We start from the raw sequence: 17,847 nt of genomic DNA, 5'->3' as shown, positions 1-17,847 counted from the left end.
TAACGGGCTCTGCGGAGAGCAATGACCGATGTGCGATGCTCATGCTATAAACCAAAAAAGGAAAGCTCCGAACAGCCGAGATGGCAGGATTAGGTTTCTCAGGGGTCCGATGTGACCTCCGACCCGCGCGAGAAGTTAGGCTCCTTTCCTGTCTGTTTTCTGCTGTGCCGTGCTGTTGCTTTCCAGTTTGGCGCGCAGGCATCGATTTTGATTTCGGTTAAAACTGTATAAATATATTAAATAAAACCTATTCATTTGCACGAGGATTACTGAGCAGAAGTACCAGTTTTATATTAATTGAACTAATGGTGTTAGTGTGGTTGTCCACCCTAAAAACGTTATGCTACAAACAACGTTTTTATGTAAAAGGTCAAGTCGAGTAAAAAAAAAATTCATTGTTATCATTTTCTTTATTAATCAAACGCAATACGGATAGAATTACCGTTGACATTTCGAGACAATTTTCGCGTTATGTTGTTAATTAAACGTTTCCAAAACAAGCTGAAAGTTAATGACACGATCCTAAAATAAAAATGAAGGAAATTGCTTACCTGATATTCCACGAACTTGAGACACTGTGGTTCAGATGTAGATATTGGCTGATCTTTGACCTTTCATTCTCTTGTACATGTATTGTGACATAAAGAAAGGAGAAAAGTTATCAAAAGAATAATTACTCCATCGTTGTCAGCTATCTGTTAAGTAAGAGTTTATCTAAAACCTCAGACGGATCTATGCTATGCCTAACAAGAAAAGTCAAAGCCTAAGAAACCACATGACAATCAGATGAAACGTTGCTTTACTTGGCGTATTCGGGTGTTTAAAAAAAAAAATAGCTCCACGGATGGCTCTGCAGCGCCGGTTAAAAGATGTGCTGTCTGTATTCTCAACAAATTCGATTTTTTTTTTTATCCTGCAAATTTTCAACATATGTGTTTTATTTACAAACCGATCCACAGCAGATACACTGGTTCCGTTCCCCTTTAGATTATCGATTCTGAGAGCGGGAACCAGTCTGGCCTGCGATAATTGAATCAATTTTTGGCCGCATATACAAAAAAAGTCATGTAGTATTCGAAATTAGAAAAGTAATTGTTCCTTACCTAAACGCTGTCTGATTATTTTTCATTGGATGTCTCGTTCAAAAGTGAACGACCTTTGTGTTGCCAGAACAATAGCAACTTTAACGGGGGGATATATTTTCGGATTGAAAATCGAAAATTGCACGGAGAGTACATCTTTAATGCTGTGCGAATGAAAGCGACTGCGCTCTTTGTATTCAATTCACATAGGCCTACTTCGTATACTCTTGGACATAACTTTTCAAGTGATTAAATTATTTCATGTAAAACAACATTCAAATTGCGGTAGCTTGCTAGTAAGCTTCTTGGTACTTTATTTAGGTTGGCCTTTTTTAATCGATAAAGAGAAAAGCCTTATGGTCCTGGATATATCAACGGCACCAATAATCTCAGTTTGACAACACCCAGTGTAGTGAATCATTTGCGAATTTGCAGTTTATGTCTTGTATTTTCTCCTTTTTGCATTTCACGCAATTTTACAACTTCGTACCCATGGCTTACTCTACTTTCAACCTCGTTTCCAATAGTAAGCCCTGGGATGGGAACTTGCTTCCTGTATCCTGATTCGATACCGCAATAAGCAAGAAATAGAATTTTATCGTGTACTTGGTATAGTTATTTCCAACTAGTGTTACGTGTTTTCACGTTTTCACGTATCCAAAATGTTGGGATATGCAAATGATCCGATACCAGGGTGAGAGAGCAGGTAGTGGTGGGAGCGTACTGCTCGACACCCTGGGAACGAGGTTGGAGCATGTCTTACGCCAACAACCTCCTGCTCTGGATTGGTTTGGTATCCTTTTTGCCATCCGTACTCGCCGTGAATATTGTATTGTCTCTTGCTGCAGTTTTTTTATGCGATATGGCAACACTTTCTTGAGAACTCAGTAAATGTTTTTTAATGTGGCAAAACAAACACAATTTTCGTCTTTCGCGTTACAATAGTGTTCAACATATTACGTTTTAGATACTGCATACCGAAACAGAACCAACAGCTACTCCTCTTAAATGTATGAAAACTACTTGACATCCCTTTTTGATTAATGTTATTGAAAGTGCAATTCTTTAAACACATATTTTTTTTAATCCATGCTATTGCGGACAACTGGGGCGCTGTTGCTGTGATGTCATTTCAGGAAGACACTGTTCAGTGCTTTGGGGGTTTTCTATTCGAATTGTGGAACCAAAGATTTGTTTCATTGAAAGTATTTGTGGGAATCGTTTGCTCATTGGCCTGCTGCTATGTACTGACAATAAGGAATCGCCAAAGAAAAGAACGTTTACGACAGCAAAACATCAAAAATTCTGGTGTTGAAATAGCAGCAGCATTGATGTTTCTGCCTGAATATGGAAATTCACATTGGCATAAAAACCAAAAAGGCACCATAAACCCTTGAAAATGGCAAAACGATCATTGCAAAAAAAAAAAAATGGGACACATAAAAAGGCCGGGTGCATTTTCAAGGATTACATTAAAGAGAATTACATTGTATGGGCCTTTTAATGGCAAACAATGAGATGTCCATACGCTTTGCACGACGGCGATTGTAAAATATCAAATTATAAACTGGTATCGAAAATATTGTCTAGAAACGCAACTTTCGCGCCTAAAATTTACCAACAAATAATTGATCTTTCAGAGAAAATCTCCATACAGGAGCAAATGCGAAAGTACACTGGTGTCGTTAATATCGTCACTATCTCGGTTGCCAAGCTCTTACATAAGAATCTAACTAACCGAAGCTTGTTATACGCGTCTCTTTTTTCAAATTAACTGTTCTATAAGAGCCCACGCTAATATTGACAAATTTGACATTGAAAAAAGAAAAGCGAACGATTTCTTTAACATGTAGAATCTGTTTCATACAGATTTATGTTTTTCTCCATTTTGTTTAAAAAAAAACTGAGTCGATTTTCTTCTGTCGACGATTAACGAACTAAGAAACCCTAACTCTACATCCATCGGGTGATAATCAGCGAACGAACGGCGAATCAGCCAGCCAAGCCAGCCAGGGGACAAAGATGGAGAAACCAATCAGCCAGGAGTTTTGTCCCTAGTCGTTATTAATGACATTGAAATGGTAGGGTTGTTGTTGATCGCTCGCCGGCGAGTATTGGGGGAGTCAGGGTCAGTCCGGGCCCCGGGGGGCTCCGGGGCAATGCCCGCTATACGGTGCCACCGGAAGCAAAACCCGGCAATCCCCCCTTTCGTCTCGCTCGCTGACGGACCAGAAACTCTGTCACTTCTGGAGGAGGAATCTATAGTGATCAGTGGCTAGAATGGAGAGACTTCGGAAGAGGAATATGGATTTTTGTTTCCGTATCGCAGCGGAGGGGAGAGATTTGATTGCGCGGGTCTTCCGTAGCAATGACCGCATTGATGCCTTGCTCAAACTTTTGACGCTCACAATGGCAGAAGAGCATGTCCGAAACGTGGAATTAGAAGGTTAAACAAAGCAATTTTCTAGGACAGCATTTGAACCTGCGTCCTCCGTAACGCCGTAACAGGGCTGTAACAACCGAGCTATCCATACGAATATTTGTTCACGGCGCGCAGCTAGTCAACAGCGTATGGGCAAGGGATGACACCCACAGTCACGACGCACTATTATCAACGCGACATGCACTTGTAAATTATTAGGGATTTTATATGGATTCGTATTCGTTGCAAAGTTGGATTACTATCCGCTCCGTTCACAAGTACCCCCTAACCGGCAAAGAAAGTACAGTTGGGGGTGACCGACCGACGCCATCTTGCCTGACTGCAATTTTGCCGCGACGCGCGGCAGTACCACTGCGTGTACATAGTACAAGTCCCCTGGTGTGCGTGCGTCACACACAAGGAACGGTGCGTGTCAACCAGCTAAATGTCCCACCCATGGGACGTCGTTGCTAGGTAAAAGGGCGCCCTCTTTCGTTGGCGCACAGAGCCCATAGGTTCAAATGGTTGTTTATCATGGGTGAGATTAGAATGTTTTATCTGTGCATGTTTAATTACACCATAAATCCGTCTGCTTTGTATATTTTTGTCTCATACATACATTCATAAGCGGCCACTCAGTCGAGCCGATACTTTGTAAGGAGCTTTCGTTCATTAGTGACCCATTTTAATCACACTTTACTATATTCAAAGACCCTTTCTTTCCAGAAATGTGTGTTCTTATGTACTTGTTATTTGAAATTTCAAAGGCCTTGACGATCATGCTGCATCTTGAAATCCTATGCATCGACCAACCCCCCAAAAATGTGTTATTCTCATCTCCCCACTATCTATATAACCCGGTAAAACTATCCACTGTGTATCACTCAATTTGAACCTCCCCTCCCCCACCCGTCCCCATTCCTTCAGCCCTATCCCCCAGCCTCGAGCCCTTTTCACTGTCCCGTCGTTTATGGGTCTACCGGCCGGTCGACCTTGGTATGCAGTGGCAATGACCGACTATCAAGAGCGATGAACCGGGGCTGTCCTTGTACCGGGAAACTCGGCTGCCTGCCTCGGTACCGGTCTGGTTGGTGCGGGCTTGGCTAGCTGTAGACGCGAAGCTGTTTACCATACGCAACTTTTCTTGCACGCAAGGACCGAGAATTCTCTTGCAGCGATCCTCCGGGGGGGGGGGGGGTTTTGGGGGGGTGTATCTTTCACCCATCGTCTAATGTTGGTCATTCCATTGATAGAGACACTCTGGTACTGCCGTAACTGCAGCTGTTTTTGTGATTGGCGCAACAAAACAGCTTCTATAACGCATCAATAAAATGTTCTAAAATCCAAAGACGTATATAGCGGAAACATAGCGAGCATCACAAGCCTTGTGTGACTAAGCGACCGACCTTGACTCGGAACCAAAAACCATGGCATTATGCAGTGACACGATCGGAAAATGTAGGTCACAGACTTGACATCGTACTTTCAGCTACGTCGCTGATTAGTTAACAAGCTTTTGGTGACCTCTGTTGGCCTCAATGTGTGCCTTTGATGAAGATTCCGGCAAAACATCTTGTGATCGGGGTAGATAGTTTGGGATCGGCATACGACAAGACACGGGTTTACAATAAGTGCATAGTTGTATGTCGCCTACCGCTGGAAAGGGGTCAAAATATCTAGGTCTGAATTTTGAGAACCTATGCGAGTCATTCACTCCCACCAGGTCTTCATGTGTGCGTTCGAGTGTGTTACTCTTGCTTCTCCCGAGCACAGGAAAATGTTGCGTCGTGTGCGTTACTCTCGGATCACATCGCGCGAACGGCAACGTCAGTATTAGGCATGCACAAAATGGTCGTTCAATGTTTACAAACAGAGTCACACTGCAGTTCTGCATGTGCAGACGACATTCCACTGCCAGGTTTTTTCTCTTTGTATCAGAGTTTCATGAGGATATATACGAATATAGTTTCGAGTGTTATATACGGCAAAATATAACCTAAAGGTCACGTCAGAAGACATAAACGCAAAAGAATGACAAAGTTACATCCTAAGACGTATGTTTACCTATCTGCCATTTTGAAAAAATAAAGTGATTTCAAGCACGAATCGTCTGGTGCAAGAGTATACTTCCGTCCATTGCTAACCCACGGGTCGTACTCCTGCCGTTCGTGCGCTCAGGAGTATACTCGTGTTAACACGAGTAACACGCTCGAACGCACCTCAAGTGTACGGAAGCGCCATATTGGAAACGAAAACGAGGCTGCAAAAGCAAACCAAAGGCTTTTTTGCGTCGTTGCCATGCAGGCTTCTATGGTATTACGTAAGAACCAGCTCAAGTGGAGGAGATTTGTGAGCACAATTTATTTTTGTTAACCCAACCGTGCTAAGAGCCCATGGCTATGGATCCCGCCTTTTTAGTCTCTGGCAGGAGCTTCTACATTTTGTACATGTCGCTTAGTGGACGGTCTGTCTGTCTGTCTGTCGGGCTGTCTGTCTGTCTGTCTGTCCCCAAAAATTCACCAAAAATAATTGACTAATTGACCAAATGGCATGCCGTGGACGTAACACGCACTCTTGCTTACGGTTTTCGGAACAGCGATTTTGTTCTGATCGATGCGCATGCGCGTTTATTTTGCATAATCTGTCCCCGGAAATTGACCAAAAATAAGCCCATAAGTTTCCCACAAAATATAACTACCAAATTTTAATTTCCAAAAAAATGCAAACACAATAAATGAAATACTTAACAAAAATTGTTTGTAACAATTTGGAAAGATGTTTATGAAAAGTGTGTAGTAATGTTATAGTCACGTGGAATTTATCACAAATCGCTATAAACCTAGGTATACATCTGAGGTATGGTGTTCCATATGTGCCATCGGTGTCGCATTTTTGGGCGACGCATTTTTCAGCTCTGGCAGGGATCATTTTGATCGATTTCATGCAAGACTTTCATGCAAGACGGCCAGAGCTTATTGTGCACTCGCACTTGTTAATCAGTGTCCCTGCATCTGGAAATCACTGATACTTATTTCCTTTTAAATATCAGAAACAAAAGAAAAACAAAAGAAATCGCCAGAAATGTCTGAAAATTGTTGATTACTCGATAATTTATTCTTAATCCAAACTGTGGGCAAATTGTTCGGAAATTTGGTGCCCAGAAAGTGCGTAATACATTAACTTTTTTTAAAATAATTTTTTCAACGAAAAAACCTTATACCTCACCATAAATGTTCAGGAATGGGAAAAATATCTCAACATAACTTCCTGGTTCAAGCTTAGTATGATTTTGTGACATAAGATATGAGTCAGTAAATTGCTTCTGTGGCATTGCGCACTATTAACCGTATGTAGGATGTAAAACACTTTATGACCTATTTTGCACAGAACCTTCACTAAATAAGTGTTTTAAACCGGTAGTTTTAATGATTCTGAACATTCCGGACGTTTTTGTTTCTGACCTTAGTGGTGAAAATTTTTCAGAATCTTTTAGCTGTGTATGGTTTATTAAGTAAAGGTGGTGCACCCCCCCCCCCCCCCCAAAAAAAATGGAGCCACTCCTAAGAAACTTTGGGCGAATGTAAAACTGAGCTTTTATTTTTCGAACCCGTTGAGGGCTCATTCCCCTTTTTGGAGGGAGGCACACAATGGGTTCTGACAATAAAGTCCGTGCATACAGGGGAGCTGTTTTGACTTCTCGAGACTGTTCAAGAAGGTTTCATTCCACCACACGAAGCAGTCAATTTGTCAACTGAATAACTACATGTATTTTTTTAGCAATTTTGGTCGACGTGCAGTACACTCACCTCCATGCGACCTTGCATTCAAGAATTAGAGTCCACTTTGGCCAAGCATTTTCCCACGTGTTTATAATGGTCCAGCACCAAATACTCCCAAAACCACAAGACGGTAGATGTGAAGTTCTCAGGACAGAACTGCGCAAAACATTACCCTCAGTCCTCGGCCTCAAAGTTCTCCCAGTTTACACTAATAGCGTAGATCTAACAACGTACATGTACATAGCATCCAATCTGGACATGTGGCTGTCTTACAACGGAATGTACACTTTCCGTTTCAAACGTGGGGTTTCACGTCTGAAGAAAAACAAAACATGTAAACATCCCTGCAATGGTCCAACTGGTCACCTCACTCCAGCACCTTGTGGAGGCTTGGAGAGTTTCACATTCCCGCATTCCTTTCTGTTGTCTATCGTGTTAAATAGAATCCTTTTCATTTCTTTTGCAAAGTTTTGAAAGGCACGTGTGGCATGTGCACGGACGCGCAGCCGCCATTTCTATAACTTTGACTCCATGAGCAATTCGGTAAATGATTGTTCAGGGATGTGACAAACATTTGCAGTCTTTCAAATTCTGCCAAACTATAACCGAATTTCCATTGCACTTTTTTTTTCTCTACATAAGGCAATTTTGGTGGGAGAAAATTGCAGAGGCGTAAGGAGAGGGGCATTGGAAGCATTGGGGACGGGGTCTCATGCCCCTCCACCTGCTCAGAGTTTAATGCGAAGGTGAAAGTAAGTTTGTATTATATAACCCCCTCAAAAAGAGGCCCTCTAACAACCCCCCCCCCCCCCCCCCTTTCTTCAAATTGAATCCCAGTCACTCTACTGGGAATTTGATTCATTAAATTGTGCATCTTTTTTAGTGGAGGATAGTTTACAAGGCAAATTATTATCCACAAAACTGTAATCGATTACCAAAATGTGTGCTTGGGGTTAAATAGAATACTCTATATTCAACTTCAAAAGTCTCTGTAAAAAATATCCAATTTTGAAAAAAAGATCCTTTTCCACCTGAAAACTGCAAAATATACATGTAGGCCTATATTCGAATTTGTTACAGGCCGTCTTATTTCAAAAACGATTAATTCAACCCTAATCTCATGACTACATTTTGTACCACTGTTTTTACAACTTGTTTCGTCAGCCTTTTGTTTGTAATCATGCATAATTATTTCAGCAGACCTTTCAGCTGAATGGTATATTGATGGGTGAGGCTCTGGAAGGAGGCATGGGTGTGCCTTCAGATCCAACTTATCTCAGTCCCAAGATGCGCCACTATACCATAACCTAACGCAGAGCTAGGAAAACTTCTCTCCCATTTTCCCCATCTCCGAAGCAAGATTTGAGGCCAAATTATGAGCGTTCGCCTCGGGGAGTACGGACTGGCAACACCTTGCGTCCCCGTACGACCGCCACCTAGCGCGTTCTCCCGTGCATGTTCAGCGCCGCCACGCTCTGCGTTCCAAGTGGGCCGGGCCCGTTTCATTATTCATCGCGCGCGCTTTGACACGGCGTTGCTTCCCTTAAAAAAAATCCAACTTCGCAGTTTGTTTCCCCCTTCTATCTCTTATAAGTGTCTTCCTTTTCTTACGGTGTTATCAGAGCAGTTAGATGAGCCAGTAATAATGCATAATGGGCCGTGCATATCAGTGCGTGGCCGGCTCACTTTATCTAAACCTCTTTTCCCCCCTCCGGTCGTGATGAACTAGAGGCACGGTTTAGCGGATACGGTCGACGGGGATTACGACACGCTTGACGGGAGCTTGCTCAGATCTCTTGCTCGCTCGTGCAGAAATATCCCTAGCCCTTTCCCCCGACAAGAATTTTTCAGATCATGAATCTAGATTTGTTTTTTAGCCTGTCTCGTAAAACCTGCACACTATCCAACTCTTTGGTTTAGGAAGAACGTAAGACGTTTATCTTTGATTTTATCGTTGATTTTATGAAGTCCTCTTAAGAAGAAAAACTTTAAATTTCGTATTTCATTAAAAAAAAACTGTCGCATATATAACGAGAAAGCGATAGAAGTAATATACCCCAAACGAGGGTATAACCGGGAATCGAAAATCGACCACAGATGGAACAAAAACTTGGGTAAGCCGAACAGCAGCATTGGCAACAATGGCACGCCGTTTAACATCGATCTGGCACCTCTTCGGGTAAAAAATTATGCAGTACATTGTTATGAAGGACTCTAGAAAATTAAAAAATCAGAAAAATTGGGGATTTCTTGACATATTTCGTTATTTTGTGCCCCTCCTACATAAAGGCCCTCGCCCCGCCCCTATCCTGAAAAAAAATTCGCGGTTTTATGCGTGCACAAACCGACTCGTTAATATTTACATCCCTAGCAGCACTGTAATTTTGATTAACATCCCCCTGTAATGAATCTCAACGACTCATCCTGACACGGGATCAAGCAAAAGATGAAACCACTTTCTGTCCCGAGCCAGCCTGACCTGAATTCATTTTGCCAGCCCTAATTCGATCCATAAATCATTTTCCAGTTTATCGGAAATTACCCGAGCGGTATTTAGAGTTCGGAACCGACCGTCCCGTAGATTACAGAGATCATCAAAGATATTTTGTCAAAAACAAGATTTAAAACCGAGCCCCTTACAGAAAATACCCCCCCCCCTCCCTACACATAAACCAATCACCTCCTTTCTTCTCATCCGTTCACTTGGAACGAGGTGAAACAATGGTATGACTTACCTCATTTAACATTTGCATAAAATGTTACTAACATTTGGAAAGCATTTGCCCAAATGTATAGGAAGTTGATAATTAATTTGACCAAAGTTGGACAGGAATTAGTTTATTAATTTACTTTTTTTCAGGGTGAATAATGCTCCCCTCAAATGCCTTTTCCAGTGAAAGTGTCCACCTCTTCCATAGATAAGATGTTTAAAATGTCTTCAAGATAGCATGATAGAAACAGTCCGTCTCGATAACGCAGTTTTCATTTGCTAGCATCTCCCCTTATTTTTCCCCACAATTGTTTCCCATTTTCATGACTGGCTCCATCTCCCACGCTCACTTTCCCCGACTTCTCACTTAAACCCATAACAGTCATTTACCATTCAACAACGAGCTTGCAGCTTGTGAGTCACCGAGTCTCGACCAGCTCCCCGCGCCGTCGAGAACCTCCACACGGCCGGCCTGAACCGCCGCTAATTCTCGCTGCTATATCCACTCTGATCTGACACAGTGCGATGAAAGGTGTGCTTCCAATTCGTTCTTGTGATCATTCGATGGACAGACGAACGAACGAACGCACTTAACAAAATGCTCCAACTCAAAGGTCTAGCTGTAGGCTAGTCTGTTTGTTGGTGGTGGAATAACATACTGGTATTTTTGGAGTGCTGAATTGGTGTGCTGAAGAAGGAAACCCACATTTGACAGCAATTTTCACCCACTTGTTGGGCATATTTCAAAAATTCAATTTATTGATATTAAAATATTGATCTTCAAACATAAGTGACGAAAAAATGTTTGCAAATGTATATTTTGTCTCCGAGATATATTACATGTAGTTTATAATTTTCATGTGCCAAAACCAGTTTGTCCACGGAAGGCTTTATTCCATCCGCTTGACTGTGCTCCGGAGCTTAATTCAAATGAGCATAATAACACTATTTTTGCGATTTTTTTTTAAAAAGGATTTTTCACCACGTATGGTTGAAGAGCTATCACTACATTATGAAAAAAAAAGTTCAAATAAGTTAAGTTTATAGGTTAAAATTCCTGTCAAAATGTGAGTTTCCTTCTTTTTGCACCACCCTTAAAGGCCTATGGGGTCTTGAAATGTGGATTTCCTGATCCAGGAGCGCTCAAGAAAAAAAGAGAGGTTCTTCGCTAATCCCTTCACTAATCCCACACGCACCCATGGACATACCAGGAAGTTATACAGAAAATAAGGAGAAGTTCATCTCTAAAACAAATGTTGGGGAACACTGTACAGAAGACACACAATTTAACAGTGAATTCATCAGGAAAATCCTATGATTAATTTTGGCGAGGTAAACTTCATCCTCACAAAGCCAGAGGCTCAAACTTTGATTGTGTTATCTATTACAATAGTGAATCACTTTAGTGGATATTTTATGCCAATTGAAGTCGTTTTTTTTTTCAAACGAAAATCAATTGATTGAATTTCAGTGTTGTGTTATGTAAGCCATGTAAAATCCTGCACATGTTGTGAAAAGGGCTGCGCTTGGGATTGGAATCATTTGCCTGGCTATCAGTCATCATGGCAAGACCTCAGTTTAATGCTCAAGGACAAATGATTCCAATCCAAAACCACATCAGCCTTTTTTTCATAACATGCAGGATTTTACACAGCTTACATGACACAGCACTAAAATTGATTAAGGCGAGGAACTTGGTCACAGTGTCCAAAAATGTTGTTGTGATCAATTGACCATAGTGCAGTGAGGCATGAGGGAAATTAAATGAACCTCGTAAGGGTTTAGGCCAAGGATAAGGAGTATCTGCACAATCACAAATTTTCAAAATTGACTTCATGGTTTTGTAGTCAGACGGACAATTTTTGGGGACATACTGTATATGCAGTTCAGAATAAGGCCCTTGTGTGTAAAATAGTCTGTTCCACATGATGTAATTTTCGTAACAATCCTTGTTCAGACGTCGGGGAATCAGACAAAATGGCGCGGTTAACCCACACAACTCTATTGGGTAAGGAGCTTCTACAACGAAAAAGATGGACACCGAAACAGAATACGTTTACACTATAGGACAATCATTTTATTCAACATTTATAATATTAATAATATTATAGCCCCACACTCTATAGTTATGGTAATTATACACTCTTACATTTTAAATATGTACATACCTGTGGGACAGGCGCCTAGTATGTGCACTGATATAGTCTTTTTTTCTTATTCATAAAACCAAATAACAAAAATTCCCAGAAAAGACGGAAAAAAATGAAAGAGTTTGTCGAAACTGTCAAACACCCAGTGTTCAAAAGTACACCCATTACATACCATAATACAGAGCTGTATTTATAAAACACATCAGAGTGTAAAAACGAGCGGTGGATTCGAAACATGACTACATTGCTTTGAACATTATACACGAGCATTGCAGCTCCTACATTGAAAACAAATACCTATAACAACAAGCCTCGTGCATGTATGTGAATTGAATTTGTACATTTTTTAGGTAGTTAATACCGGTAGAACTTACTATCTGGTTTTCCGGATTCCTGCACACTTTGTGTAAATATGGCGAGGACTGAACGTAAAATATGTCCGTGTTAATTTTTTTCAAAAAATGAAAGGAAAAATAACCAACTCGAATGTGTTTACGACTGCAATACTGGCGCAGAATTTAGATTCCAAATTTCTTGGCAGTGTCGACTACAAACCAAATTAATTTGAATACAAAGGTGCACGAGATTGTAATTCGACAGGTTGATCTCCACAGATGTCTGTATACTAGTGGTCGACAGAGATCGACATGTGAAGTCTATGCTAAAAAAAAAAAGTTGTAAAATAAGCAGAAACAGATCGTCTTAAATTATTGATACCTCCTCAAAGTAAAATGTACTGGACGTAACTATATAAATATGTAGGCAAAAATTAAATATCTGGAATACACAATGTAAATCGATTTTGTTTTCTCTCTCAGTGAATCAATGTACTCATTGAACTGAGTGCAAAATTCATGACTTGGTCATACAAATACACCATAAGGATATAGTTCAGTCCTTCTCATGGGCAGTAAACAAAAACAAAAAAAGTAAAGATCGAAAACATATTGAAAGTCTGTTGCAAAGACTACAAAAAAATTGTAATTTCAGATTTATATTACAATTTTTGCGGGATTTTTCCCCAGATATGCTATTTACTAATTACGAATTTAAGTTAATTGTACATGATTGAACAGAACCCGCGTGTGACGACCAAAAAAAAAACGGTTATAAAAGCTCAATAAGTCCCTCACGATTTTGTTACAAACAACAGTGATTTCTTTGATTTGAGAATCACTGATTGAATCCTAACGGATCAATACCCAGATCGCCATTGCACCACATTTACTCACAATAAGCAAGAATACAAAGACGGAAAGCGAAGCAGTAATTATTTGCTCTCTTAATTGTTTTCCCAACTAAATCTGGCATGAAATTCACTCTTTTTTTTGTTCCGGTCGAAACCACTGTGTAGTAGGACAAGGGGAGGCAGACGTTATTGGCTTGTTAAAAACCTCATTCGGTACATCACAGAATTAGAAATTTAATAAAAGCTTCGGTAAAAGCTTGACACAAGCCTATCAATAAAGATTTTTGATCTAATCTTTCAGTTCGTCAAGAACACAAATAACAAAAAAGCCCGGCTAAAGAAATACCATATTTCAACAGATTACAGCAAGAATAAGATTTCAAGCCTTTGAAGACACCGGCAGACTTGGGCTTAAAAATTAAATTTTACGAGTTGCAAATTTAATCAAGAAACTATTATGTGCATTGCTGAGGCCCTTGTGTTCGACACCGGTGTAGAAATAGCAATAAAGAAGGTGTATGAACACTACAAAACCACGTCAAGCTTGAGAAGCTTGTGCTAAACCTAAACGTGAGGTAGAAGACATTGGGTTACTCAACTCAAAAACTCAACAGAAGTACAAGTAATACACCAATAGTTTGCACTTTAAAATATCAACTCACTTGTTTAAAACAATCTCCGCTTTTTCTCACTGTTTTTCACGCGCTTTCACACACTTCAGAAGTCTTCGGTTTGTTACGGTTTATGTAAATGTCTATGCTTTTTTTCTATTCAGACTATTGATGCTGAATTTTACGTATCATGATGAATACATAGTCAGTTACTGAATAAGAAGTTAAGAACCCCATTTTCACCAGAAGTGGTTTTTTTTCGAAATTGCATTCAAATTTTAAAACAAAAACTGAATACACGATATGATGCAGACGCTAGGAAGAACCAGCAGCGTCATTTTGCATACTAGTCCCACGTTGAAATGGTGAATATTCTTTTTGAAAACAAAAAGGCCCATGCTTTAATTTCAAGGTAGTCGAACAAATGTGTAATTTTTTGAGAGCCAAATTAATTCGGAATGTGATCATAGTTTAGTTTCGTGTATGTAATTCAATGTTTCTACAACAACTCGAGAATTTGATATCTCAAACAGTACAAGCGGGTTTTAAAAAAATTATTGTTTAAGTGGCTAATCCAAAAATCTAATCCGCCATGTACTTCAGATTGTTAGCCTTCAAGTCAAGTAGGGCAGCCTTAAATATTTGCTAGCAAACATGAATGTATTCATCTTACATGACCTTTGACATTGTCGGTGGTAGATGTTTTTGAGAGGACATGGTTTTGATACGTCGAAAACTATCACCAACACTTTCTTTTTTTAACCTGTGAGGGTTTTTTCCTCTGAAAATATGCCATGACATGAAATACATTTATTAGAAATGACATTTTAACAATGACTCAGAAAAAGGTAACTTAATAGTGACGCTTTACATAAAGGTTACGACGCAATAAAGCCCAAATTCAAAAGTGTAGGTTTGTAGGTGCAAAACAACGAAGAGTATATCAATTTTTGACTGAATTAAAGGAAACTTTTTTTTACAAAGGAAATCTTCAGTACAGGGAGTGGCAAGTATTGAAAGCGTGGTCGTGTTGTTCTATTTCAGTCGCAAAACTTGGAAGTGTACAGAAGTTCTGTTAACATATTGCCTGTATTATATACATGTCATAATTATTCACACATTCACCCACACACTTTGAATCAATTTTTTAATTATTTTTTGCTGTAGTTGTAAGTGAAACAGGCGCCGCCAAAAATGCAACGCGATATTCCATAAGAGGAATCCACAATAAGCGTCTCCCTGCTTTAAAAAAAAAGTGATAACTATAAACACACACCACATTTCGGGATTTGACGAGACTTCGCGAGAATACTGCAAGACTACTGGCTGTGGTTTTGAAGCGAATACAAACGAAATGTTTTCTGAAGTCTGTTCTTTTCGTCTTCTTAAGATGTGATCATCTTTACCTCGTGCTGGTTTCTGGATGACGAGGAGGAGGATGAGCTAGTGTTCTTTGAAGGGAGAGGGGACGGGTTACCCTCGCTACCAAGCTCACCTGGGCTGCTCTCTGACTCACTCCCGCTTATGGTAGCAGCACTTTTCTTAGCAGTTGACGAGCTATTGTTATTCGTGCTACTGCTACTGCTGCTGCTGCTGCTGCTACTGGTGTTACCAGTGTGAGTTTTGATATGCTTGCTGAGGTGGTCACTACGCATAAATCGCTTGTTGCACGTGGGACAGGCGAATCTCTTCTCGCCCGTGTGGGTCCGTAGGTGCCGCTGCAACTCGTCCGAACGCGTGAACCGTTTGCCGCAGAACAGCCAGTTACAGACGAACGGCCGCTCCCCTGTGTGCCACCTGAGATGGGCCTTGAGGTGCGAGGTCTTACCGTAGATCTTACCGCAACCAGGGATGTGGCAGGTGTGAACGTTCTTCTTGCGTATGGGTTGTCCAGCCGCGGCTAGCCGCTCGTTCTCCTGGCAGTTAGGGCAGTCGCAGGTGGCTCGACCGGTGTACCGCCGGTTGGCCCGAGAGGACAGCGACAATCCGCTGAATCCACTCGGTGTTAGGAAAGGAGATCGCATTTGAGACAAGCTCATCAGATCGCAACCTGGCGGTACTAAAGATCCTAGACTGTCATGGGTGAAGAGGGGTGGGGCAGTCATAAATGGGTGGGGACTCGGAGTGCTAAACACAGGGTGTGCGGCATTCAAGGCTGCACACTCGGCGGCGTAGCTGGAATATTTCGGTAACTGGGAGCTCAGAGCCACGGCGGTGCTAGGGTGGAGGTCCAGCCAACTCGAGCCACCGCGTAACTCCCACCAGCTGAGGGTCGACCCGGAGCTGGAATCCCGTGCGATGCTGGCCGCAGCCGCGCTGGACGCTTTGAGCCACGAGTCGTACGGGTGAGGGCAAATGGGCACGCCGGGGCACACGTTGACTAAATGGTCGGCCGTAGTGCCGTGGAGTTTGTGTATAATGGCCGGCTGGGAGGCGGAATCCGTGGAAGTCCAGGGCACGCTGGATTTGAGCGAAGTCCTTCCATGGGCAAGCATCTCGTTGTAGGCGGCAGCGGCCGCGGTGGAACTGGTCAGCGAGGAGTTGTGGATGGCCACGGCCGGGGAGAGCGAGTACGGAGTGAAACCGTTAGCTGTCGAGGCGGACACGGTGGGCATTCTGGAGTCGGCCAGGGCCGTGGGCAGGTCGGACATGGAGGACGTCTTCTTAAAGGGAAGGAAACCTTTGGTCTGTGGGGTGGAGACGTCAGTCATGGATGGGGGTGGGGTCTTGGTACCAATCTTGTTGCAGGTGGCAGCTAGCATGGCTAGAGGTGTGGTTCCCAGACGTGGCTGATCCTGTCAAGAAAGACAAAAATAGGAAACAAAAATCACTAACGATTTCGAAATATAAAATCGCTTTACAATACATAGAAAATGTTCTGTTGCAGTGTTATTACAAAGATAAGACTGCAATTCCTTTCGCTGCGTTGTACATCAACGACGCTTCAAGCGCGCATGCAACAGTCAAAGTCAAGTAGATAGCCTTAAAAGAAATCCTGCAGACTAGAAAACTAAAATAGCATTCTATAATAAATTTCTTTTCCACCTGTCTAATAAAAAAAACTAACATATTACATCGGCACTTCTGAAGACAGAAAATTCCGACAAAACCAGGTCGACCGAAATCACACTCGGGTTAACCCCGCATCTAACCGTGCAAGCCCCAATGGCAAAGGGCTACGATTTAAGCACGAGCAGTGATGCCACGCATAGAGAGAGAGAGATGAAAAAAAAAGATGCAGCTCCCGTTCCCCCTTAAAAATATATCTCTCATCATGCCACAATAAACCTACAGTGGGGGACTAGCACTCATCAGTGTCCGAGCTATACACGGTAGTGACGGGGGTGGCTGGATGCTAGTCAGTCATCATCTTCAAACCCTGGTTGCTCCGCGAGCCCCCGGTCAGAGAGAGAGAGACAGAGAGCCAGGCAAGAGAGTGATGATGATGATGACGACGATGATGATGATGACGAAGTCACCTCCAGACGGCAGCCGAGGGAAGGTGAGTCTGCGTCCGCTTGCCACGCCTCGACCGCATCCCTAGTCCCAACTCTCTCCTTTTCCTCCTTTCCTCCTTTCTCACTGGCTCTCCTTTTTTTGCCAGACGATCGCATCAGTCTCCCCCTAGTGAGCAGAGCCAGCGCGATCCGGGCCGAGAGCAGTGACTGTCAGCCAGTCAGGAGGAAAGCCAATGCGGTGATTACGGCCTATCTAACATTAATCAATATCTCGTAGAGACCCGCGCGTAAGACTATCCATCTTTTTTTCCCCGCTCTCTCTCCTGCGCTTAAAATATGCACGCTGCCGTATAGTTGCCGGCCGCACGTGCGAGTCGCTAGCTTGCCGCGTCTGCCGATCGTCATTGGACGAGGCACGCGTGACGTCATTCCGGATTCTGAAAAAA

General features: G+C 42.1%; 1 protein-coding gene across 1 annotated transcript; it reads right to left on the bottom strand.

Annotated features, from left to right (window-relative positions):
* Positions 1-12,044: 12,044 nt before the first annotated feature.
* On the bottom strand, positions 12,045-17,557 carry LOC119743861 (transcription factor Sp9-like). The gene is made up of 2 exons (XM_038220062.1): positions 17,423-17,557; positions 12,045-16,738 (listed from the first exon to the last, which is right to left on the bottom strand). The coding sequence occupies exons 1-2, from the start codon at positions 17,555-17,557 to the stop codon at positions 15,329-15,331; spliced, it is 1,545 nt and encodes a 514-aa protein (XP_038075990.1). The 3' UTR covers positions 12,045-15,328.
* Positions 17,558-17,847: the final 290 nt, after the last annotated feature.

Source organism: Patiria miniata, unplaced genomic scaffold (genome assembly GCF_015706575.1).
Source record: "Patiria miniata isolate m_02_andy unplaced genomic scaffold, ASM1570657v1 HiC_scaffold_12, whole genome shotgun sequence".
Lineage (NCBI taxonomy): Eukaryota > Metazoa > Echinodermata > Asteroidea > Valvatida > Asterinidae > Patiria > Patiria miniata.
Note: the sequence above shows the minus strand (reverse complement) of the source record. Positions and strands in the feature narration are given on the sequence as shown.

Bases quoted from the DNA above. Each gene is read 5' to 3' on its own strand.
- LOC119743861 (XM_038220062.1), bottom strand. From the start codon at position 17,557: ATGCGATCGTCTGGCAAAAAAAGGAGAGCCAGTGAGAAAGGAGGAAAG. The intron at 16,739-17,422 runs GTGACTTCGTCA...CTTTCTTGACAG, and splicing joins CCCTCGGCTGCCGTCTGGAG to GATCAGCCACGTCTGGGAAC.